Here is a 23,404-nt window from a genome sequence, read left to right on the forward strand (position 1 = left end):
TTATAAAGCCATTGAGATGTGTTTTAATGACACAGAGGAAAACATTGTAGATAAAGAACACTGATAAAGCAGAGATTCTTCTCCTTTTTTAGGGTCTTGTATCTAATGAATTAAAAGAGCTACATAAACTTCAATCAGTTAGTCACTATAGCCCCTTTTGACAAAATTGTTTCTGTTTCCAAATGAGGGAAGTGAGATGAGATGAGTGATCTGCCCAAGGTTGTTCAGTGAGTTTGTGGCAGAGCACACAGGAGGCTCTGAAATTATCTGGCTTTATAGCATAACCCAGTATTTGATTGTCAGTCATAGGAGGAAATATTCCTGAGGCATCATGGTGCACTATGATGTAGTCCCTGCTCTAGGAAGTGCTGAAGCACATGCACTGTCAGATCCAAGATCTGAGCCTGGATGGGTTCCTAATCTTGGCTGCTCCGATGGGCAGTGCTTATCAGTGTACAGTGGTGAAGGACCTGCTCCAGGACTCAGGGAAGGGCTTTGCTGAGAAACTCCAGGCTCACCACCCCTTACTTCAAAGACTGCAGATTATCAGGAACCTCCTAAATGCTTCTCTGACATGTGTCTATCTGTTGGCTGTCACCAGTGTCATTGTGCAGGTGGTTGGACTTAGTGTTTTATAACTTGGTTGCTCCCCTGAGTCCTCTGGTCAGCTCCCATTTTCCTTGTATTTAATCACCATTCTCAAGCTTTATGTCTGTTTTTCTTGGCAGGTGTCCCGTTCTTCCAGCATCACTGCCATGGTACTTAAGGTCTTCTTCCCGGCATGCTGCTCCTCAGCAGAAAGTGGCATCTTGGTCGGCCGCTGGCTCTCAGAGCAGAGCTCTGCTGTCATCCTTGCCGTGGTGCATTTCCCTTTCATTCCTTTCCAGGTGAAGCAGTATCTCAGTGAAGTCCAGCGGGTAACTAAAGTCAGTGTTTCTGTGCTTGGCTCCTGGAGCAACAGCAAGCAGGAGAAAGAAGAGAATCTCAGTAAGTTCTTGGAAGACCTTGGGACAATATTCTCCCATGAGCCATGGATTCAAATAAGCAAAGAGGGAGACAGCAAATTCTGGAGCTGTTCTACTTTTCAGAAACACTCTAACCACCCTAAGGAGGAAGAAGTCATCTTAATATACTATGACCAGCGCAAAGTCATGCTTTCCCATCTGCATCCACCTTTGGATACAGCTACCTCCACTGACGAGACAGATGATGCTTCAAAGCTCTCTGCCATCTTCCACACAGTTGCAAAGAGTAAGGTACTCTTCATGACGGACAGGTATGACGACGGGCCCATCAAGCTGACCCACTGGCAGTCAGATGGCGCTGAAGCCAGTATCATTGTGGAGCTGATGAAGCAGGCCTCTGTGCCTGCATGCATGCTGCTGACATTCCTGCTTTCACTTGTCTCTGGGATCTGCAGGAGCAGGTAAGTGGTACAGCATTTGCAAGCTTACATTTTGCATGGAAATGTGATTTGTGTTTAGGCTTTTGCAGAGTTCCTACTCAACTCTAGTGAGAAACACAGTTGGTACTAAATTGTTCTGTTGGACACAGGCTGCCGCAGAGCTGCTACTAAATGTTAAATAATAGACTGGTTTGGGTTGGAAGGGACCTTAAAGCTCATCCAGTTCCAACCCCCTGTCAAGGGCAGAGACACCTTCCACCAGACCAGGTTGCTCCAAGCCCCGTCCAACCTGGCCTTGAACACTGCCAGGGATGGGGCAGCCACAGCTTCTCTGGGCACCCTGTGCCAGCGCCTCAGCACCCTCACAGGGAAGAACTTCTGCCTAAGAGCTCATCTCAGTATCCTCTCTGGCAGTGAGAAGCCCTTCTCCCCAGAGCTGCTCAATCCAGTCCAATCCAGTCTCCTCAAGACTGTGTTTGTGTTTGGAATTGCCCCAAACCAGCGGCAGGACCTTGCACTTAGCCTTGTCTGGAGAGGCTTCCTCAAACGTGGTAGAGCTCTTCAAGGAGCTGTGAGGCTTTCTGAGGAGGCACTGATCTTCTCTCTGTTTGCAGCAGGGGTAGCTCAGCCCCACTTCAGTTTCATTGCAGCTGAAACCTTGGTTTTCCAGCTATTCCACGGCTGACAGAATGACATGGGGATCTCCTCAATGGCTTGATAGCAAACAGGGAGTAGGGAGTCACAGCTGTGAACCCTCCACTGCTGTGAAACATCAGCAGATAGTGTGTCTAAATCCATCATCTCTCTGACAGATAGTGGTGTTGCAACCTCGGCACCTTAGAACAGGTTACAGGGAGCACGGGTCTCCAGGAATCCTTAGTGAAATCCCATTGTCACAGCCATGAAACCGAATAGGAAGCTTCAGATATAACATGTGCCAAGTGCTTGCACTAAAGAGGAATTCCGGGCAGATTTTAAGGGTAGAAGCCCCTCATTATAAAGGTCAGCCTGCCTAGAGAGGTTGTGCCAGAGAGTGGAGTTGAGGTTCCAAGCTGCAAGAGGTCACTTTGGATATGAAGTTTGGATAAGAGCTACTACTGTCTTCATGGATGAATCTTCTCAAGTACAACCTAAGAGTATGGAAATGGAATCTTTTAACATGTTTCCAGTTGTATGGTTCTGTCATTAAAAAATTACAGTGAAACTCTTCATAAGCAAAGATTTTCTGACCAATTAGGTTACGCATTTAGGGACACAAAGGGAAACCTGCCCATTTTTGATTTACGGCATCGGAAGAGATTTGGGGTCAGATCCAAACCTGATCAGGGACCACTAGATCCTGGAACTGTTCTGTAGACACTTACTCTGCTTTAATGGTTGGTTGTCAGTGGTTAATAAGTCAGAACTTTGTGGGGAGCTCTGAAGGTTCTTTTTCTGGCTGTCTGTGGGCTGTGTATGACTACCAACAAACGGGATGATCCTTTTGTGCATAAGCACTTAGTCTCGAGATCAGACTTTCCCACCTCAATCAGTGCCAGGACTCAGGTCTCCAGAAGGCCACAGTCTGAGCATATCTTGGAAGCTTGAGCTCAGTCTGGCTGGTTGGTCACAGGCAGCTGCTACCTAGGTTATTGGGAGCTATTCTGACTTCAGAATATGCTGACATTTACTCACCTTACAGGTGTTTTAAAACATCAGTCTTGGAGAACAGAGATTAGCACCTGGGTTTGTGCCTCCTGCTTGACCTTCTTGAGTAATTTAATGTAATTTGGTTCAATCTAGCATGTGATGTGGGGTGCAACCTCCTTTGTGCCAACAAATACAAGGCAGAGAGGGTTCGAGGTGTTGCATTCAAGAGTCTTTCCAATCCCCTTCTCCCTGTGCTGGAACAGGACATCCTGTAAACTAAGTTCTACCAGTTTTTTGCTTCTGGTCACAGAACTTCTGGTCATAGATCATCTTTCTCTCCCGGGTTTTTGTGGTATTAAGGGATATTAATCTTTGAAAAGCTAAAGAAAGAGATGAGTGATGTCCTCTCACGCTGCAGAGGCTTGGGGCTTTTTGGATATGCCACTGTTGAGTATTCGCGCTGGGGAAGCAGGGCAGCAGCGTTAGGAATCTCCAGAAGCAAGCACTCATATCCATCCAAGCTGAGCCAGCGCTCTCAAGTCCTGTACATCTCAAAGTAAGGCATTTCTCCAGCACCACCTTGTGCTAAGGGGTGGCCACTGCAAGGCTCTCTTCAGAGGGTCTCCTGTGCAGGGTTTCCATTACCACTGCAGGTGTTTAGTGTGCTGTTGGGGACATCGTGATGATTTAGTATTGAGGCAATAAACTCTGTGTGCGCATTGTAAAAAAACCCCATTTGTGAACAGCCTAATCTCCAGTTCCTCATCTGGAAAGCAGGCACTGCTCCTGCAAGGAGCGGAAAGACAGCCAGGAGTTGTGATCAATGGAGGTTTTGTATGTGCATGTGATCCAGATTTTGAAAGATTGCTTTTCATCTGATAGCTGAAAAATCCGCTCTCAATTTTGGAACACAAAGCGAATTGGAAAATCAAGATTTACTCCTGCAGGCTATGTTAATTTATTGCTAAAATTCCATATATCTGGAAATACTCCAAAGATCTTCTGCTGCCTAAATAATGCAGCAATACAGTGTCACTGTTTTGGAGTTGGTTGTTTGTTTGTTTGGGTTTTATATGGTTGGTTTTCCATTGTACTTCTGAAAGTACATAATCATACAAGCCATTCTATATCCTGCATGGTAAACAAGTGGTAGAATTTCTGGCAGCACACTGTCAGTGTGCACAGGGGGAAGAGACCATGCAAGAAATATTTTTGGCTTTCTTCCTCAGTACTCCTAGAGATGAGAGCTACTGTAGCACATCTTGCAACTGTTACGCTGAGCTTTTTGCAGTATGTTTGTATATTTGGGTTATTTTATATATATTTATATATTTATGTATATGTATTTACATATATATATATTGCGGTTGTTCAGCCTGGAGCAGAGAAGGCTCTGGGAACACATTAGAGCAGTTGCCAGTGCCTAAAGGGGCTACAAGAAAGCTGGAGAGGGGCTTTGGACAGGGGCCTGTAGGGACAGGCCAAGGGGGAATGGCTTTAACCTGACAGAGGGGAGACTGAGATGAGCTCTTAGGCAGAAGCTCTTCCCTGTGAGGGTGCTGAGGCGCTGGCACAGGGTGCCCAGAGAAGCTGTGGCTGCCCCATCCCTGGCAGTGTTCAAGGCCAGGTTGGACGGGACTTGGAGCAACCTGGTCTAGTGGAAGGTGTCCCTGCCTGTGGCAGGGGGTTGAAACTGGGTGAGCTTCAAGGTCCCTTCCAACCCAAACCAGTCTGAGATTCTGTGATTCTGTATTTATTTAAATAAGTACATGTGTGTGTTTACTTTCCAAAGAAAGTGCATAAGTGGAATAGAGGTTGTCTGATGTTAAGTGAGAAGAGTTGATCACAGTACAGATGAGCACAGACCTCTGCTGCGTCTGTGGGCCTGTCCTGTTTCATTTAGGAGCTGTGTTCACCCTTGGCAGGCTGCTGTGTGTGTACATGTCACTGGGTGCTGCTGGGGATGAGGCTGCTTTGGAAATCATTCTCGCTTGCACGAGACATTCTTCAGGCAGAAGAGAGCAGCAGCCTGCCATTTCATTCGAGCAGGGTGTCTGCTCAGTGTGTCACTCACATCTGGCTGCCTCTGTCTTGGAGAGCTGTGGAGCAGCAATGGATGGTGAGACACACATTGATGGGAGAGGATGGGGAGGCTCTCAGCCCAGTGAGTGTTTAGCACAGGGCCCCAGAGCCGTTGCTTTCTACTTGAACTGAGGTGGTCTGACAGCTGCTGGTTTGAGCAGTCATGTTTCACCTTCAGCCATCTGGAAATAACCTCCCAGGTAGAGCATTTCTCCTTTCCCCTTCTTTGCATTTCAAGTGCAATTCTTTGCTCTAGCAAAGATTTGCCACACCAGAATCTGTAACCACTGGGCTAGGACATAATAGGAAGAGAATACTCATCTGCACTCATGTCTTGGTGGATCTGCGACCCCAGGTCTGTGAGATCAGTGGCCAGTGCCATCCTCCGTGTGCCTCTCTCCCCCACTCCGTGCTCCTTCCTCCGCCACTTTAGATACCACCTCCTGACAGGCAGCTGAAGAGCAATGCATTCATTTGTCTCTAAGGTGGGAGGCTGTAATGAAGAGCTGAGTAACTTGGAGATCTCAAATTAAGCAGAATGATTGAGAGCACATTGCATGTATTTCAGAGCCAATGTGTTTAGAACCTGAATGGGGAGGGCAAAGGGGGCACTTCAGCACTCTGGTTTTATGCTGACAAACCTTGCATGAAGGACAGTTGAAAGGGCTCAGGAGGATGTGGGGAGGAAGGGGGTAGCAACTTTAGTTCAGAATGAGCCAAACCCGTGTGATCTGTGTATAAATGTATAAAGAGCAGCGGGAGACCCAGTCTGCCCATCTTAAGTCTTGCCGTGGCCAGTCCTGAAGGCACTGTGCTGCTGGCCACCAGGCTGGTCCTCCAGATGAAATCTGGGGAAGGCATGCACCCTTTGCTAGAGCATCACTCATGATCCAAACAGCTGTACAATTCCAGAGGAAAGCAGGATACGAGGAATAATCTTAGCATTTGGAATGAATGTAAGCTGCATTTGGAGCGTACCAAAGTAGTAAGAGAGGTGAAGAAAGTGACTAAAAGTGAGCAGAGATTCCTGGACCCTTAACAAGAAACACTAGAACACTGTGAAAATAGTGAAACAACCACTGGGTACAGGAAAGAAGTGATCCAAAATACATCCCCATCCATATTTGTTCCCCACAAGCAACATGGTGCTTTGTGTTGCTCTACTACTGCTGTGCCCTCTTAACCGGCCTGATCCAGAGGTGTCATTCCACAAATCACCATCGTTCCTTTCTTTATAGGTTGTGTGGTAATAAAAGTAACTCCCCAACATAATTGAGCGTCATTTAGTACTTTTCTTCTGAGTCATAATAAGAGAACCATGTGAATGTTTCCTCCCCTACAAGCCTGATGTGGATGTTAACTTTGAAACCTAATTAAGTGCTAAACGTTATGTTAGATACATAATGCTGGTCACCCCTGGCAAGGCAGTGGAGAGAAGGTAGAAGTGAAAACCCTGAGAAAGGAATTTGCAAGTAATAAAGAAAAAAAAGGATCAAGTGGAAAAAAGAGAAAAGAAGGGGGAAAGGAACAGAAACTGCAGGTGGAACACAGCTTTTGTTACACCAAGCTCACGCCAGATTGGGGTTTGTGCAGCAGTTACGCTGTGTTGTTGGGTAGCTATGCTGTACACACAACAGCCTTAACTCCAGTCTCCTGGAGACTCAGAGCAGTGTGCGATCCCAGGAATGTATCCAAAGCACAGGGTGGAATCAGGCTTGCCTTGTGGCTTCCTTGGGAGAGCAAGGCATGTGGGTTTACAAAATGGAAATGAGAGGCTGGGTTGTCTGTGTTAGATGCCTTGGTCTGGAAAGAATGAACTGCCTTAATTCTGTTAACTTTTAAGAAAACAGTTAACATCTGATACTCTGTAATGGTAATATGTTGACACTGTCTCTGGTTGCACAACCTTAACTTCACACTGCATGTATTGCATGGAGTTTGCATGCTGGCCAGTCTGCTGTGTGGCAACAGCAAGCACATTCCCATGCTCTTTCTGCAGGGTGCTCAAGTTTTGGCCTTTGTCTTTCTTATGGAGCAAACTCTCAACTTGTGAGCAGCTGGGACATCGCCTCCAGCACCTCCAGGTCATCAGCAGTAACAAGAAGGCTCAAACCCAGACTCAACTCATGAGGTATGGAGTACACAGAAAGCCATGCCCATCTTTGCTGTAGCCCTGTCCCCTCTGGGGAGCCCAAACCATGGATCCTGTGCCCACAGAGCATTACAGAGTCCTCACTGCCCCAGGTCATGCCACCTTTCCTTGCTCTAGTCCCTGCTAGTTTCAGATCTTTACACTCTGTTTACGTTAATTATACCAGATATATGCCTTTTTCCCTAGCCTGGGAAAGGCAACTAGGATATTGCCCACAGAAAGCTTATTCTGCACCACCTTTGTAGTGCTTTGCTATGGGTACTCCCACAGCCTCAGCGCTTTCATGTGCTGCTGTTAACCAAAAACTGCAATTAGTAGTCAGTGGTACTTCCCATAAGATTAGGAAGGTTTAAATGCTGCCCACTTCCACCCACTCTTTTGGGGAATTTTTCTTGCAGTAACTGCAGAGCAGAAACTCCCACCACAGTAGCAAAGGCAGTGTAACAGAAAAAGCAAACACAGCACAGCAAGTGTAACAGGGAGAGGCAGAGATCTGAGGCAGATACTGAATGCCCTACAGCCATTACACAGTGAGGCTTGTTCTGTGGGGTTCTCTGATCCTGCAGTAATAGACTCCCAGGGAACACTTAAAATAGATCAGCAGATTTGAAGGCCAGAAGTAACTGTGATTGTTTAGGCTGATTTCCTGAATAACTCACATCATGGAATTCATTCAGAACCTCTTAGCAGCAAAGGGGCTGTTCAGAAACCCTCCTGGGTACGTGCATGTACCCAGAAACATTTATTACATGAACTAGTCATTCCACTAAAGTATACCTCTTGGAAAGCCACCGCATCTCCATGTGGATACTCCCAAGTGCTGTTGGCCCTAGTATTGGTAAATCCCCCCCCATGTGTGTGTATACACACTTTGTGTGACATTCTTTTTTGTAGCTTTAATCCCACTCTTTGATCCCCTTACTAAGAGAGGGTTTGTGGCAAACCCTGAGTGGCTCCATGCTTGGCCACTGAAGTAGCAGCACACCACTGAAAGTCAAAAGATCTCTATACTGTGCCCCTTCAGTGAATTGTCCTGGTGTCCCTGGGACGTTAAAGATCCTGTGTAAGTGAACCCAACAACTGTCACTGAAGCATGAAACATTCTCCTTCTTTTTGCTCTAACACCCTTTCTCTGTACCCTGCATGCAGGAAAGCCAACATCTTTGTCTCTCTGCTGATTGATGTGGCTCTGGGGATACTGCTGGTGTCCTGGCTGTATAGAAAGAACCGAATTGGTCACCTTGCTGACACTCTCATCCCTGTGGCTGATGTAAGTCTGGCGAAAGCCATTTTTCTTTGACCTGCTGTGGGTACTGACCAGCTCTTGCTGCCTGGCATAGTGGTCAGGAGGCAATGCCTTAACCCCAAGGGTTTCAGAGAGAGTCCTGTCTGAAGTCATGCAAATTTTATCTCCTCAAGAGCAGCGAAATCTTCAAATCGAGCCTGCTGGGGCTGCTGAAAAGAAACACAGCCCTGCTTTGCATGTGCAGTGAATAGTAATTAGATGTTTAACCAGGGCTGCTCCAGCTCCTAAAGTTACAGTTAGGGCTTGGCCAGAGATCTGCAGCTGCAGGTTGGGTGCTTATCGAGCCAGAACACTTTTATTCTGGAGTTGACAGGAAGCGTCCTCAAGTTGTTCCTATAGGGGGTTTTGGAGAGTGGAAAAAAGCTGTAACCTGGGTTGAATCTGATAAACTACTGAAAAGTCAAACTTGATAAGCAGTGCAGCAGTGCTCATGGAAAGGAATTTTATGGGGAAATCCAAAGACATGAGCTAGTTGGGGTACAAACACATGAAACCTTGTCTCAGAACTCTGGTGTGTAGATGATGAAGTAGGAAAACTTGCCGTGTTCTGTGATTTTCTCAGCTGTAGCTCCTCTTGCCCACTAAGATCCCTCCACATCAGCACAGATTCGTGAAGAACAAGTCTGACTCACACTAGCCTGCTTTTCTGGTGGTTCTGTAGGTGCAGTGCTCCAACATATCTGTTTAGTGGCAGTGCAAAACATCTAATGTACTTGAGAGGCTGGGCACCAGACCACTAATCTGAAGTCAGCTCCGTTTTAAGAGCTTCTGTGTCTTGGGAATACATGTGCAGCCAGTGTTGAGTGCTGCCATATGGCTGCACAACCTAATCCTTTCTCTGCCCACTTTCTTTTCATTTCTGGGAACAAAAGTGGATCCTTCCATCAGTTCCTTCCTAGCAGCTGGAGAACATTCTCTCTTTGTTCTTTCTCCAGCTTCTTGGCTGGGAGGGAGTTTAGTCTGATTAGAGAATTCCAGCAACAATTTATTTTTCCTACTTATGCTATTGGGTTTTTTTTTGGTTTTGGGAAGAGTTCACATTTCCCTTGATGATGAGCTGCTTGTCTTAACCTTTTAATTGTACAAGCCATAGATAGGTCTGATAATTCTCATTCATGCTGTGTTTTCACAAGTGTATATGTGTCCAGCTCAGCTGTGGGTCATGATTATTGCTCCTTTTGTTATTTTTCATGGTCAAACTTCTAAGGATTGCATGTTTCAGGGATTGCTGCTCTTCAGCGGGGGGGGGGGTGGGGGTGGGTGTAGAAAGGACCACAGTTCTTGCAATACGCTTACTCTTGTATTTGAACTGTACACTAAAATTATTTTTCTGAGTCTTATTCCAAAGTCTTTTGCCTTACAGATATTTCAACAGGAGAAGTTTAAGGTCTCTAGAGCTCTCCCTGTGGGATTACTCTAAGTGTCCAGCTCTCAGAAATCTGATTTCTTAACTAGTCTGTGAGGAAGTGGCTTTTGGCCACGTTCCTGTTTGCACGGGTGGCTCCAGGAGGGGTTCCATCTGCCCACTGTCTCTGGCAGATGGATGCTCTTCATGCTCAAGGTGTGTCCAATCCCAGCACCTCTCCTGGACAGGCTTCCTTGTGGGAGCTGCTTTTTCAGATACTTAGCTCGTCTGTCACTCAACTCACGCATCATGATGTCAGTTATTTTCACCATGTCTCCTGCACATGCAGACTTCATTCCCTTGCTATCTCCAGGACCTGTTTACTTATTTTCCTGGAAGTGCTAACTCCTCCCTGGTTGTCAGTCGGTGCCTTTCTGCTTCTCCAAGCTTATCAGTTCAGGCCCCTTACAACTTTTCTAACTTTCCAACCTTACTTTTTTCTTTTGAGATTGTGGACATAAAATCATTTGGAGATCTTTTACTGCCTTTAGTGGGCATTGATTTATATGCATTATGTGCAACCCTTAAAAATATGCAGATCTGAGTAATCCCAAAATATCCCAGTGACTTCAGCATGTGATGTGCAAGCCAGCACCACTTCTTTTCCAGGATGACAGCAAAATCTCCCCCTAGCCATGCAGCAGTAGGTTTCCTCTTTGCTGCTGAGTGTCCATCTGGTACGCATTATTCCCATCACTTGGGCTCTCTCAAGTTCTTACGTGTTGCCAAATTCAGTAAGGCAGACATTCCTATGTGTGGAATTAGTTACTTTGCCATCCCTAATGCTCCTTCATATTCTGCTTTTGATATGTGCCCGACATCTGACGATGGCATTGACCTTACACTCTGTATCTGTTAGTAAATAGAACATTATGTATATTGTAAGATTATTATATATTTTAAGGTTATGATACATAACCTTATTGGCTTGATTGATTTTAATATTGACAAACTAAGCTTTTATAATGTATAACCTCACTGGTTTGATTGATTTTAACATGAGCAGAATGGAATGGTAGCTGTGTGGGGACTGGATGCACTGCTCATTGTTTTTCCTAGTAGACAACTCTCTGGAAGGAAGCAAATGCAGGTAGGTTATTTTGGCTCTCAACAACTGCCAGGGTCACAAGCTGAGCCTGCTGACGTGAGGATCACGTCGTGTTCCCTACCCAGCATTCGTCATCCCCTGGTACAATGGTTGTCAAATCAACACTTAGCAATTGTTGCCGATGCACAAGACACCGCTGAACGCAGCTCCCACTTTCACAGCTTGATGAGCTGTGCTGGGCTGACTGTAATAACAAGTTGCTTTTGTCAGTAAATGAGGCAGATGTGATTCAGAACCACCTAGGGAGTCACTGGCAAAGGGCTGTGTGCAGTAGGAAGGACTGAATTTGGGAGCAGGCTTTCAAATCCAAGAATGGAAAACGTGTACCCTCACAACTCCTATCCTCCTCCTTCCTCTCAATCCCACCAGGCTTCCCAATGGATGTCCTTGGGTTTGCCTTCCACAAGACAGTCCTCCTTCGAACATACCTGATTGATAGTGCTACATCTGTCTGTTTTCAAAAGAACTGCTTATTAAAAAAATACCTTTCTAGAGAGGGGCTTTGGACAAGGGCCTGTAGGGACAGGACAAGGGGAATGGCTTTAACCTGACAGAGGGGAGACTGAGATGAGCTCTTATGCAGAAGTTCTTCCCTGTGAGGGTGCTGAGGCGCTGGCACAGGGTGCCCAGAGAAGCTGTGGCTGCCCCATCCCTGGCAGTGTTCAAGGCCAGGTTGGACGGGGCTTGGAGCAACCAGGTCTGGTGGAAGGTGTCCCTGCCCATGGCAGGGGGCACTGAATGAGTTTTAAGGTTCCCTCCTTAGAATCGCAAGCCAGTCTGGGATTCTAGGATTCTGTGATAAACCATCTTTTCTTCCTCCATCCCCTCTTTTATCCTTGCTGATGTCTCTTTTTCTTAAGCTGAATCTCTTTGAAACAGTTAAATATTTATCATAGATCCTGCCTCCAAGAGTATTACTGGGGCTTAGAGGTAATTGGATATAGCATGTTCCTATTCCCACCTGTATCCCACTTGCAGTGCACTTTGTCCTTTTCCATCCATGTCCCATCAGCATTAGACCCCCTGCATATGGAGACTAGACAGAAGAGCATGACAGTAAAGAAATTATTTCCACAGTGTTCTCATCTGTTAGCTTTAGTCTCCAGTTTGGTAATGTCCCTACATGGCTTTATGAAATGGTTCCTGTTCAATGCATCTTATTTTTTGATACTGGCTTCATGTTAATGATTGCAACAGGAGAACTGGGCTCCCAGTCACCTTTCCTGATTCTGATTGCTATTGATCAGTCCTAAAATATCTGTCAGGAAAACAGCCTGCAAGGTTTTGCCTTTGGACTCTGTTTTGAAGTGCCTTGCCCTACTAAACAAGAGCAAGCCAGGGCACCTTCCCGAGCTGTATCCCTATCAGGATTCAGTAGCACCTCTGGGACTGGCAGCTCCAGAAGTACTCAGTGCTGAAGCCCAGCCTTGCCGCTTTCAAGCATTTAAATATTTCATTAAAATCCCCAAATGCTTTTTCTAAGTTACCAGTCCAACATGTTAAATATTAAAACCAGTCTATTTATAAAGCAGCATAAGTGGGATTTTCAGAGGTTGAAGCTTTTACTCACAATACCTCTTCATTTGGGACAGTGGGAGAGGGCACTTCTCCCAGGTATGTTCCCCAGCTGTTTGCTGGAGGTTCCCACTCTCAGCTACCTCAGTCACAGCCTGGTCAATGGACTTCACCACTGCTTTCAGCTTAGGTGAGTAGGTCAGGTGCAAAATACCAGGGAACAGAGCTACCACATCTTCTGCCCTGTCCACTGCAAGGGGGACCTCCAGCAGAGGAGTGGGATGGAAAGAGAAAATCAGTAAATACATCAGCCTGGATGAAATCACCAGAAATTGTGAGTCTAAGCCCACAGTGATTTGGGGAAGAGCTATTTTCATCCTCAAATGAAGGATGGAGGTTTATAAGGAAAATAAGGCCTTTTTCTCTGTTATTCAGAGGGGTTCTTCCTTACTAAGATGCTGTGGGTATCTCTCTATCAAGAGTCAAGCCAGTAGTAGGCAAGAGCAGTGCTATATAGCATGAGTAATCTTGCTCAGGACACAACAGGGTATTGAGAAAGTGTTTACGTATTAAATACATTTGTATAATTGTGTTTTCTACCCTGCTGTAAACACATAGAGGTTATGATATGACAAGGGGGAACGGCTTTAACCTGACAGAAGGGAGGCTTGAGATGAGCTCTTAGGCAGAAGTTCTTCCCTGTGAGGGTGCTGAGGCTGCCCCATCCCTGGCAGTGTTCAAGGCCAGGTTGGATGGGGCTTGGAACAACCTGGTCTAGTGGAAGGTGTCCTGCCCGTGACAGGGGCTTGGAACTGGGTGATCTTTAATGTCCCTTCCAACCCAAACTAGTCTGGGATTCTATTTGTAAAAAAAAAACACTTTTTTTTTGCCCAGGAGTGCACTGCCATCTTCCCACTCTTAAAATCCCGACAGCCTCACCCACAGGTTACCTGCTCAGTTCTGACTTTTCAGCTGACTCTCTAAACAACTTGATTTGTGCACCAGCATTTGCCATCTACTTCAAGAACTCTCATTACGCCAAGAAATCTGGCCACCTACCAGAGATGGCGATAAACTAACACTAGCTTCATGTTCCCAGCACTGAGACCATTTAAGCAGTTCAGCTTCCTCTCTGCTGTTACATTTGGATTCAGTAAACAAGCAATAAAGGTGCATTCCTGATTTACCTAGTTGTCTGTAAAGTAGTTGTTTGGCCTTTTATTCCCATTGGCTTGAAGGGTGTACTAAGAACACTTCGGGGGGCAGCATGTGCAGTGCACTGGACATGTTCAGTCTTTCATCTCAGTGCCCTCCTTCCATGTGTTTGTAGCACGTAGCTGAAGAGCTCCAGGACCTGCTTCAGTGGTTAATGGGAGCTCCAGCTGGACTGAAAATGAACCGAGCTTTGGATCAGGTTTTGGGACGCTTCTTCCTTTACCACATCCATCTTTGGATAAGTAAGTGCAATTGTTTAACTTTCAAGCCTCTCTTTTCATCTCTTCCCTCCCGAGTGTTTAATGTTTGCCTAGACATGGATACTGAATCAAAATGCACTACTGCAAGTACAGACTTGTCTATGAGTCTTCCTGCTGTGGAAACTCAAGCCAAGGTTGGATTCCCACACAAGGAGGTCATGCATATTAAGTAAAGTGCTTATATTGATGCTTTGCAAGAAGTGCACCTCACAACAGAGCTTGCTTCTCTGTGCTGTTAGTGATGAGTGTCCAAGGGAAGGCTTTCAATCTTATTTAGGCTTTTGTGGTCTCTGCCATGTAAGAGGCCGCTGACTGGACTGGGATGAGAAGTGTGCTCCCAGCACGCACATACCAATCTTTGTGCTGCCTTTAGCTTAGTGCAGTTTTCTAATTTCAAGTCCCTCCTTGAAATAACACACCCCTGTTCTCCTTGATAAGCCTCTTGATGAAGGAGTACATTATGATGGACGTGTACTTCTTAGTTATTTTACTGATTTACAGTGCTAACCAATCAAGTATGGTCTTGTTTCTATGACTTTGCTCCACTTCAGTGGTGAAAGAGGCTGTGCCTCCAATCTGGTTTACTTGACAAAAGCCATATGGGATGGCTTGTGTGGGAACAGCAAAAGGAGAGGGATGGTTGCAGGGTGCAGTTAAAAATGTAATTAGGAACCTGAACACAAATCTAGTAAAGTAAATCACATGTGGAACAAGGCGACTCTTTGTTTAGCTCTTTTCAAGCTAAACATGTTCTCCCCTTTCTCACAGAGCTGCTCCCCTGGACACAAACCTGGGGTGAAAGAGAGGTTTTGTTGGCCTTTGTGAACAGAAGATGGACCTACAAGAAATATGGGGATGGGTTTTGTAGAAGGGCATGTAGTGACAGGACAAGGAGGAATGGCTTTAACATGACAGAGGGGAGATTGAGATGAGCTCTTAGGCAAAAGCTCTTCCCTGTGAGGGTGGTGAGGCAGTGGCACAGCGTACCCAGAGAAGCTGTGGGTATGATCTAAAGGAGTTTGCCAGTCTTACTTCCACATTTTCATAGCTATGATTTCTGGAGCAATGTTCTAGGGCGGGGGGGGGTAAAGAGTCTTTTGAGAATGTTAACAGGAAGTTATCTCAGTCAAATACTGACACTCTGCAATGTTCACTAGGCTACATACACCTGATGTCCCCATTCATTGAGATGATCCTCTGGTATGTGGGTCTGTCAGCTTGTCTGGGCCTGACCATGGCTCTCTGCATCCTCTCCGACATCATTGCACTTCTGACCTTCCACATCTACTGCTTCTATGTCTATGGAGCCAGGTGAGGTGATCTCTCTGATGTGTCTTGGGCTTGTTGGAAGTGCCACTGAAGAACCTGCTTGAGTGAGTCCAGAGGAGGCCATGGAAATGCTTCCAACCCAAACCAGTCTGTGGTTCTGTGAACACTCAGGCCATGTCTTTAATTTGTGGAGCATTCACTCCTGGTAAGGTTCTCTTGAATTCAGAGTTTAGCCAGCAATTAATTCATTGCATTCTTTTATGCATGTAGAAATGTGGCCACAGCTGTACAAGAAACCTTTCCGTTCTTCTGTGTTTAAATATTTATTTGCTGTGGCAGTGACCTGGAAAAATGAAACTACGTGCCAGGCAGAGGACATGAAAGCAGTTCACCCATCCCTTTGAGTCAGCCTTATAGCAGTTGCATCCTGCTCAGTAGTTTCCAGGGGAGCTGGAGGAGAGAAGGAGCAAAGGGGAAGCCTTGTACTTCTGGAGAAGGCCCCAAAGTCCCTGCCTCTGCCTTGCTTCAGAGGCTCTTGTCTGCATCATGGAGCAGAGATGACAGGTTTGGTGTCATTGTCTGTTCCTAATTGTACGGAGAGTGGAAATAGGGAAAGCATTTTCTTAGCTGATTGCTTTTCCCTTGTGAGCAGCAGGGAGCCAGTCCACCCACCTTGGCTGTTTGCTAAAGTACAGAGCAGCTGTCTGTTACCTTGCACCAACCTGTCCATGCTGGGGACATGGAGTCCTCATGCTGGGGACATGGAGTCCTCATGCTGGGGAGCCAGGAGTGGACAACCGTCACCCACACCAACGCAGCCACTACAAGACTTTGTGTTCCTGCAGCTGCCAGAAGAATTTGCTGGTTCAGGTGCTGATGAAGCCTGAAATCCCCTTCTGAAACAAAGCACATAGTGAAAGGAGAGAGGGCATGTGTGTGCAGGCAGCCAGGGGAGGTGGGGCAGGAGCTAAGGCAGGAACACTGCTTGTTGTCATGTCAGGGTGAGTGGGGAGAGCGTGGCCTTAGAGCCATGGGGCAGGTGTGAACCAGCAACCTGGAGATGTCCTGTGCACCCTCCCACCTGGAGATTAGTGCACAGGGCGGTACCTGCCAGGCTGAGGGCACCCTGCCAGTTCCTTGAAGCAGTTGGTGTTCCTCAGACGAGATTCTTCTCTTGGATAAGACTCCTTGCTTCTGCTTTCACAATGCTGCCTTGAAATCTGAGCAGCCTCTGTGCCTTACCTAGCCAGGTTAACCAGTGTGGCTTTAATAGCTCAGGCTTTCTCAGGCTCTGTTCTGACCCACAGATTCATAGAATCAAACAGATTGGAAAAGACCTTTAAGATCATCAATCTCCCCTCTGTCATGTTAAAGCCATTCCCCCTTGTCCTATCCCTACAGGCCCTTGTCCGAAGCCCCTTTCCAGATTTCTTGTACCCCTGTTAGACACTGGAAGCTGCTCTAAGATCTGCTGAGCCTTCTCTTCTGCAGGCTGACCAAGCCGAATTCTCAGCTGGTCTCCAGAGCAGAGGCGCTCCAGCCCTCAGAGCATCATTTAGCTGATCTTTTCCCACCCTTAAGGATGTTTGAAGCTGTGGTTTACTAAAGAAGTTGCAGGGACTCCAGTCCTCAGTGCTTAGGATGCAAAATTGAATTGGGTTGACTCAAGTGTGGGGTAAGACCTTCACCACTCCTGCCATGGCAGGGGTGTGAAGCAAAGGCAACAGGACAGACCTAAACTGCAGAGACAGGTGACCTCAGGGGAATAAGCAGCTTCTTCCTTTGCTGTGGGGAGGTGGTGGCATGGGGCTGGTGATTGTTGCTGCTTGTAGGGGACACGCTGGGGAGAGCTTTCCTGCAGCCTGGGGCATGGCATGGCCATTGCCCTCCAGTGGTCCAGAACTGTCTGCAGTAGCCTGCTCTGCCCGTGCCAGGGGCAGCATAACACAGTTGACTGAGCCGTTAGTATTTGATGTGCATCATTCTTGGCATGATTTCTTTTACTGCCCCACGTTCTGCAGTGCTGGTAAGCAGGTGGGCATTGGGTGCAGTGATGGAGATCTGGTTTGTGTGGAAGCTCAGTAGCTCTCAGCATTGGTGCTCATCATCTTCTCTTTGCACAGGCTCTACTGCCTGAAGATCTACGGCTTGTCATCGCTCTGGCGCTTGTTCCGCGGGAAGAAGTGGAACGTCCTTCGGCAGCGAGTGGATTCCTGCTCCTATGACTTGGACCAGGTATCACAGTATCACAGTATCACAGTATGTTAGAGATTGGAAGGGACCTCAAAAGATCATCTAGTCCAATCCCCCTGCCGGAGCAGGAACACCTAGATAAGGTTACACAGGAACGTGTCCAGGTGGGTTTTGAAGGTCTCCAGAGAAGGAGACTCCACAACCTCCCTGGGCAGCCTGTTCCAGTGTTCTGTCACCCTCACTGAGAAGAAGTTTCTTCTCAAGTTTAAGTGGAACCTCTTGTGCTCCAATTTGTACCCATTGCCCCTTGTCCTATCATTGTTTGCCACTGAGAAGAGCCTGGCTCCATCCTCGTGACACTCCCCCTTTATATATTTATAGGTAGTGCTGCAGCACCACAGGCTTGCTGCAGGATGCTGCCCATGGGCAGTAAAATCCTATCCTACCTCAGGTAATGGTGAGACAGGAGCCACAGGAGGCTTTGTGATGCCCAGAACAAGCATATTCCCCAGCACTCTGCATCTGTGGATCTTTAGAATCTCAGACTGGTTTGGCTTGGAAGGGACCTTAAAGCTCATCCAGTCCCAACCCCCTGCCACGGGCAGGGACACCTTCCACCAGACCAGGTTGCTCCAAGCCCCGTCCAGCCTGGCCTTGAACACTGCCAGGGATGGGGCAGCCACAGCTTCTCTGGGCACCCTGTGCCAGTGCCTCAGCACCCTCATAGGGGAGAACTTCTACCTAAGATCTCATCTCAGTCTCCTCTCTGGCAGGTTAAAGCCATTCCCTACAGGCCCTTGTCCAAAGCCCCTCTCCAGCTTTCTTGTAGCCCCTTTAGGCACTGGGAGCTGCTCTAAGGTCTCCCCTTAAGGAGCCTTCTCTTCTCCAGGCTGAACAAGTGCAGTTCTCTCAGCCTGGCTCCACAGCAGAGCTGCTCCAGCCCTTGCAGCATCTCCGTTGCCTCCTCTGGGCTCACTCCAAGAGCTCCATGTTCCTCTTGTGTGGTTGTCCCAGAGCTGAACACAGAGCTTCAACCAAATACTTGTGCTCTGCAGCTCTGCAGCAAGCCCTGCACTGCTCTTCCCATTCAGGGGGCCTAATTCTAGCAAGTGCTGAGCACCTTCAGGCACCCTCGTGAGCTGTGGTGCTGCAGATGCTCACAGCTTGAGAGCAGGGGATGGTTTCTTTGGAGGGAGCAAGTGTACAAGTGGAGCCCAGCAGTGTTGCCACAGTAACAGACGTGCCAGCGTGTCTGTTCAAGGGCCCCATTCCATTCACGTTGTGCTGGAGCCAGGCCCACACGTTCTCCCTTGAGCAGCAGATTTTGCCAAATGCTGTGAGCTCTGTTTAATTTCTGAAATTCCAAGTAAGAGTTCAGCAAAGCCTCAGTTTGCTCCATGCCAGCAGTTGCAAACATCACTAAAATAATACTATAATATTTGGTAACTTCCAGGACCAGAGCCTCTTGCTCCATTCAGCCTTCCCACACCGTAGTGGAGGAGCTGGTTTTTTGTCTCTTTGGTGATGAAAAGCCAAACTGTGCCAGGAACACAGTTTGCGTCAGTGCTTGGTCCCTGTGTTCTTTGAGGAGAATTGGTTTGGCACTTCAGCCTTCATCCTGCTGCTCTGGAGGCCAGTGGGAATGATGTCGTTGTCCTGGCTGGGAAGGGATATTCAAGGCAGACCTTAAAAGACTTTTGGAAATGTTAATAAACTGTAGTGGAGTGACAGAGGAAGGAGGAACAACTGCTGGGAAAGGAACGGATTGGGTTGTGATCTATTTTTGGTTATGTGTGCGAGGCCGTGATGGTGATCCACCTCTGTGACATGGCTCTCTGGGTTATTTTCTTTCCTAATATACCATGAGCGTGATCTGTTTGTTTGCAGTGCCCTGTGTTCCTGTGGTCTCTGTTCTGGAAGAGGTGACTGAAAACTGAAGAGTCAGATCCCTATTTGTCATAAATCTGCATTTCTCCTACTTGGAATTAGCTAGACTTATGACAGCTGGGCTGTCCCAGCGTAAAAATAACTCTTTCTGTGGGCAGTGGAGCTCATGACACCTGCTTTCCTAGGGATTTTTCCCCTTCGTTTTCAAAATGCTGCTTCCCCCATCCCAGTAGCTCCAGCTTTTTTCTCTCTCCCAGTATCCGTCATTGAAAAAGTCAGAACTCCTGCTGCTGACAGCATTTAGCAACCAAATTTTGTCAGCTTTTCACCAGGTATTAAAACAAGGAGGAGCAAAAGCATGTCTCAGTTCCCCACAGAATACCCTACCAAATTTCTGCTTCTTTGTACCCTTACACACTTGTCTGGTAAAAACTGAGCAATGGCTCTAAAACTCACGGGATAGGGAGTGGACAAATTTAAGTCTTGTTTCCTAAGGAAGCTGGCCTGAAATAGGAAACCTTGAGTATTGTGTGTAAAGGAAAAAGTCAGGATCCAGCTTATTTATCTTTTCAAACATACTCCTGTAATAGGGAGCCTTCTAAAAAGGCCCAGTGAGAGAAGTAGTACTGAAAATATTCTCCTCCCAGAGGAGGGCCACGAGGATGATCAGGGGACTGGAGCACCTCCTGTATGAAGACAGGCTGAGAAAGTTGGGGCTCTTCAGCCTGGAGAAGAGAAGGCTGCATGGAGACCTCATAGGGGGCCTATAGGGATGTAGCGGAGGGACTCTTCATTAGGGACTGTAGTGATAGGACAAGGGGTAATGGGTTAAAACTTAAACAGGGGAAGTTTAGATTGGATATAAGGAGGAAGTTCTTTACTGTTAGGGTGGTGAGGCACTGGAATGGGTTGCCCAGGGAGGTTGTGAATGCTCAGTCCCTGATGGTGTTCAAGGCCAGGTTGGACAGAGCCCTGGGTGACATGGTTTAGTGGGAGGTGTCCCTACCCATGGCAGCAGGGTTGGAACTTGATGATCTTAAGGTTCTTTCCAACCCTAACTATTCTATGATTCTAAGGTAACAGCATTATTCACATAGGGAGGAAAAAAACATGTGAAGGAGCCTTGCAAACTTTTCTTACCGCAGTTTCCTATTCTTCTATTTCTCTTTTATATTATTTTGCCATTGCTCTCTATAATTGTGTTTCTTTTTTTTCCCTAGTTATTTATTGGCACCTTGCTGTTCACAATCCTGCTGTTCCTCCTGCCTACAACTGCACTCTATTATTTGGTATTTACTCTGGTAAGATTTAACCCTCGAAGCTAATCATATGTTGTCTTCTGAGATCTTAAAATAAGGGTTTCCTTGTCATTTATCGTCATCCACAAAGAGGATGTAAATTTGTCTGGGTGTCCCAGGAAGGCTTCTCACACAGCCCATGTAGGCCAATCAAGTGGAATTCAGGATGAGTATTTCTGTTTCTACAAAGGAAATTCCCAGTAAATCCTGGTCAGTGGGACAAGCTGTTCTTTCAGTTGGAAATCCTTAATCCATCCCATGTCTGGAGTGATGGGCCATCTAGTTTGATCCAGAACTTTCTTTTTTCAGGGAATTAACTAGCTCTGTTAAATGCTTTCAGGCAGGCTTTGCTCAGAGGGTTGGCCTTCTTTAGTTTTCTCATCTTCCCCCAGTATGACCGCTCCTCTCTGAGGCCTGCCTAGAGCAAAATTTTCCACAGACAGTGGCCATCACATGGTTTCAAAGCTCTTTTTGAGCCCTCTCTTTTCAGATGAGCTTGGCAGCAAAAGTAAATGCAGTCTGACAAAAAGAGGTGCTTTACTCAGGGGACAGAACACACTGAGCAGGAAGCTAATTTCTGGCTGCTCTGCTCTTGCTTAGATGCTCTGCATGGGATTTCTTCAGGCAGAAATAAGCTGCTTCAGTTCAGTGTTAGAGAGAGAATTTACATTCACTGGCACACAGTGATGGAGGTGACTAGTAATGGAAGCCTGAATTCTCCCTTTCAGACTGTGACCATTGGAAGCTGATTAGCTCTCATGTCCTTGCAAGTCACAGCCTCTACAGCCATAAGAGCTTTGTTCCAGTTAAACCCTTCAGCTAAGGCTGTCAAGGAACCTTGTGCAGGATCTGGTTGCCCAGCACTTCCAGACATCTGACCCACTTTGGGAGGCTTTTGCTTACCACAGGACATTTATCTTAGCATTCAACAATGTCAGACTACACATCAGCTTGTGAATTTCATAGAATCATAGAATGGTTTGGGTGGGAAGGGAACTTAAATCTCATCCAGTTCCAACCCCCTGCCATGGGCAGGGACACCTTCCACTAGACCAGGTTGCTCCAAGCCCCATCCAACCTGGCCTTGAACGCTGACAGGAATGGGGCAGCCACAGCTTCTCTGAGCAGCCTGTATCAGCGCCTCAGCACCCTCACAGGGAAGAACTTCTTCCTTATGTCTAATCTAAACTGTTTAAGTTTAAACCCATTACCCCTTGTCCTATTGCTATAGTCCCTGATGAAGAGTCCTTCTCCAGCATCCAATTTGCAACTGCTTCATCTCCTGTTTGTCCCAGAGTTTCTTACTAAACTGTTTCTCTACAGCTCCGTTTGCTGGTGGTGATTGTGCAAGGCCTCATCCACTTGCTGGTGAACCTGATTGACTCTCTGCCTCTTTATTCAGTCCTCCTTCGGCTCTGCAGATCGTACAGACTCGCAGGTAAGTCCTTCAGCACTGCACGTGCAAATCTTCAACGGTTTTACGTTATGCACTTTATTTTGATGCAGTGGATCGAAGTATTGAAGCAGTGGCTAGCTTCTGAATAGAAAGATGCAGGAAGGGCAGGAAAGAACCTAAGGATCAAGTCATAGAATCACAGACTGGTTTGGATTGGAAGGGAACTTAAAACTCATCGAGTTCCAACCCCCTGCCGTGGCCAGGGACACCTTCCACTAGACCTGTCATGGAGTTATCCATACTGTTAACAACACCCGCAAGGAGCAGGATGAGGACAGTGGCAAAAAATGTGATGCTGAAGCAGAATCTGGAGCACCTTTACAAAGTCTGTGGCAGCCAAAAGTGACATCCAAACAAACATGGTATAAATGAGTTCATCTTTTAATTCCAGTTCTAGAGTAGCGGGTCAGGTTAAAGTTCTGATGTTAAACACGCTGTTTATCTTGGGATTTGGGCTCTGAAACAAGCCAAATTACAAAACCACTTGGAAAATCTGCTGTTTCAGAGGGCTGAATCTACAGTGGCTGTGAATCGGTGGAACAGCTTCAGCACTGTGCTGGCTTGACTAACATAAGTCCTGAGCTGAGGGGTTTGGATTAACTTCAGAGCTCTTTACAGATTTCAGATAATTATTCTCTTTTTGGTTCTAATCTGTCACCGTTTTGAAACCAGTAATTTTTTTTTCCACTTTTGGTAAACATCAACCATGGTTGCCACCAGAGTAAAGGGTCCTTTTTGAATGGGTTTAACTGGTTAATCTCGTGCAATTCAAGTACTGTATTATTATCTCACATCCATTTAAAGAGCATGAAGCAAGAATTTAAAATTTGAGAGCTTGACCATCACTAAATACAGACTAGTCAGAGAAGTTCCAGGCTTGATTTTTGGGATGGAATAGCTGAGCCATGTTACTAGTTCTGTTGCTTTTCCATGTGTGCCTTCAGCAGGTTCCTATGAATTTCCTGGCAGAAACTTCTTAACCCTTCAGGGCTGTCTTGGAGAAAAGGAAATGCTGCTGATGACGACTGTCTCATTAAGCAGCAGGTTGTAGGGTAGAAGGAAGTCTTGTTGCCACTGAGAGATGTAAGGCCGTATATTCCCATCGGTCTTAGATCAGCCAGCTACCTACTGCAGGGTAGTAAGCCTCCAGTCAGACAAAGGATTGTCTTCTCATTTGAGTTTGTTGTCTGACTTACTTTCTTTGTTGGCTCCTCAAACATTTGA

At 46.6% G+C, this 23,404-nt stretch overlaps 2 protein-coding genes across 7 annotated transcripts in view; both read left to right on the forward strand.

Annotated features, from left to right (window-relative positions):
* Positions 1-23,404, forward strand: part of MCRIP2 (MAPK regulated corepressor interacting protein 2) — a 148,967-nt gene that overhangs the window by 60,405 nt on the left and 65,158 nt on the right. The window lies entirely within an intron of this gene.
* Positions 1-23,404, forward strand: part of PIGQ (phosphatidylinositol glycan anchor biosynthesis class Q) — a 33,178-nt gene that overhangs the window by 2,869 nt on the left and 6,905 nt on the right. For 3 of the 6 annotated variants that reach the window (XM_061350786.1, XM_061350785.1, XR_009725055.1), the window contains 8 exons: positions 729-1,426; positions 7,116-7,247; positions 8,418-8,538; positions 13,933-14,059; positions 15,235-15,388; positions 17,470-17,581; positions 20,647-20,727; positions 22,048-22,162. In XM_061350786.1, the coding sequence (XP_061206770.1) occupies positions 756-1,426; positions 7,116-7,247; positions 8,418-8,538; positions 13,933-14,059; positions 15,235-15,388; positions 17,470-17,581; positions 20,647-20,727; positions 22,048-22,162 (1,513 nt within the window). In that variant the 5' untranslated portion in view covers positions 729-755. Of the gene's footprint in view, positions 1-728; positions 1,427-7,115; positions 7,248-8,417; positions 8,539-13,932; positions 14,060-15,234; positions 15,389-17,469; positions 17,582-17,920; positions 17,991-20,646; positions 20,728-22,047; positions 22,163-23,404 lie in introns of those variants that run through there. The other 3 variants (XM_061350787.1, XR_009725056.1, XM_061350784.1) reach the window with 3 other exon arrangements.

Source organism: Neopsephotus bourkii, unplaced genomic scaffold (assembly GCF_033783945.1).
Source record: "Neopsephotus bourkii isolate Nb327-2 ecotype Australia unplaced genomic scaffold, CSIRO-AGI_Nbou_v1 NB_533, whole genome shotgun sequence".
Taxonomy (NCBI): Eukaryota; Metazoa; Chordata; class Aves; order Psittaciformes; family Psittacidae; genus Neopsephotus; species Neopsephotus bourkii.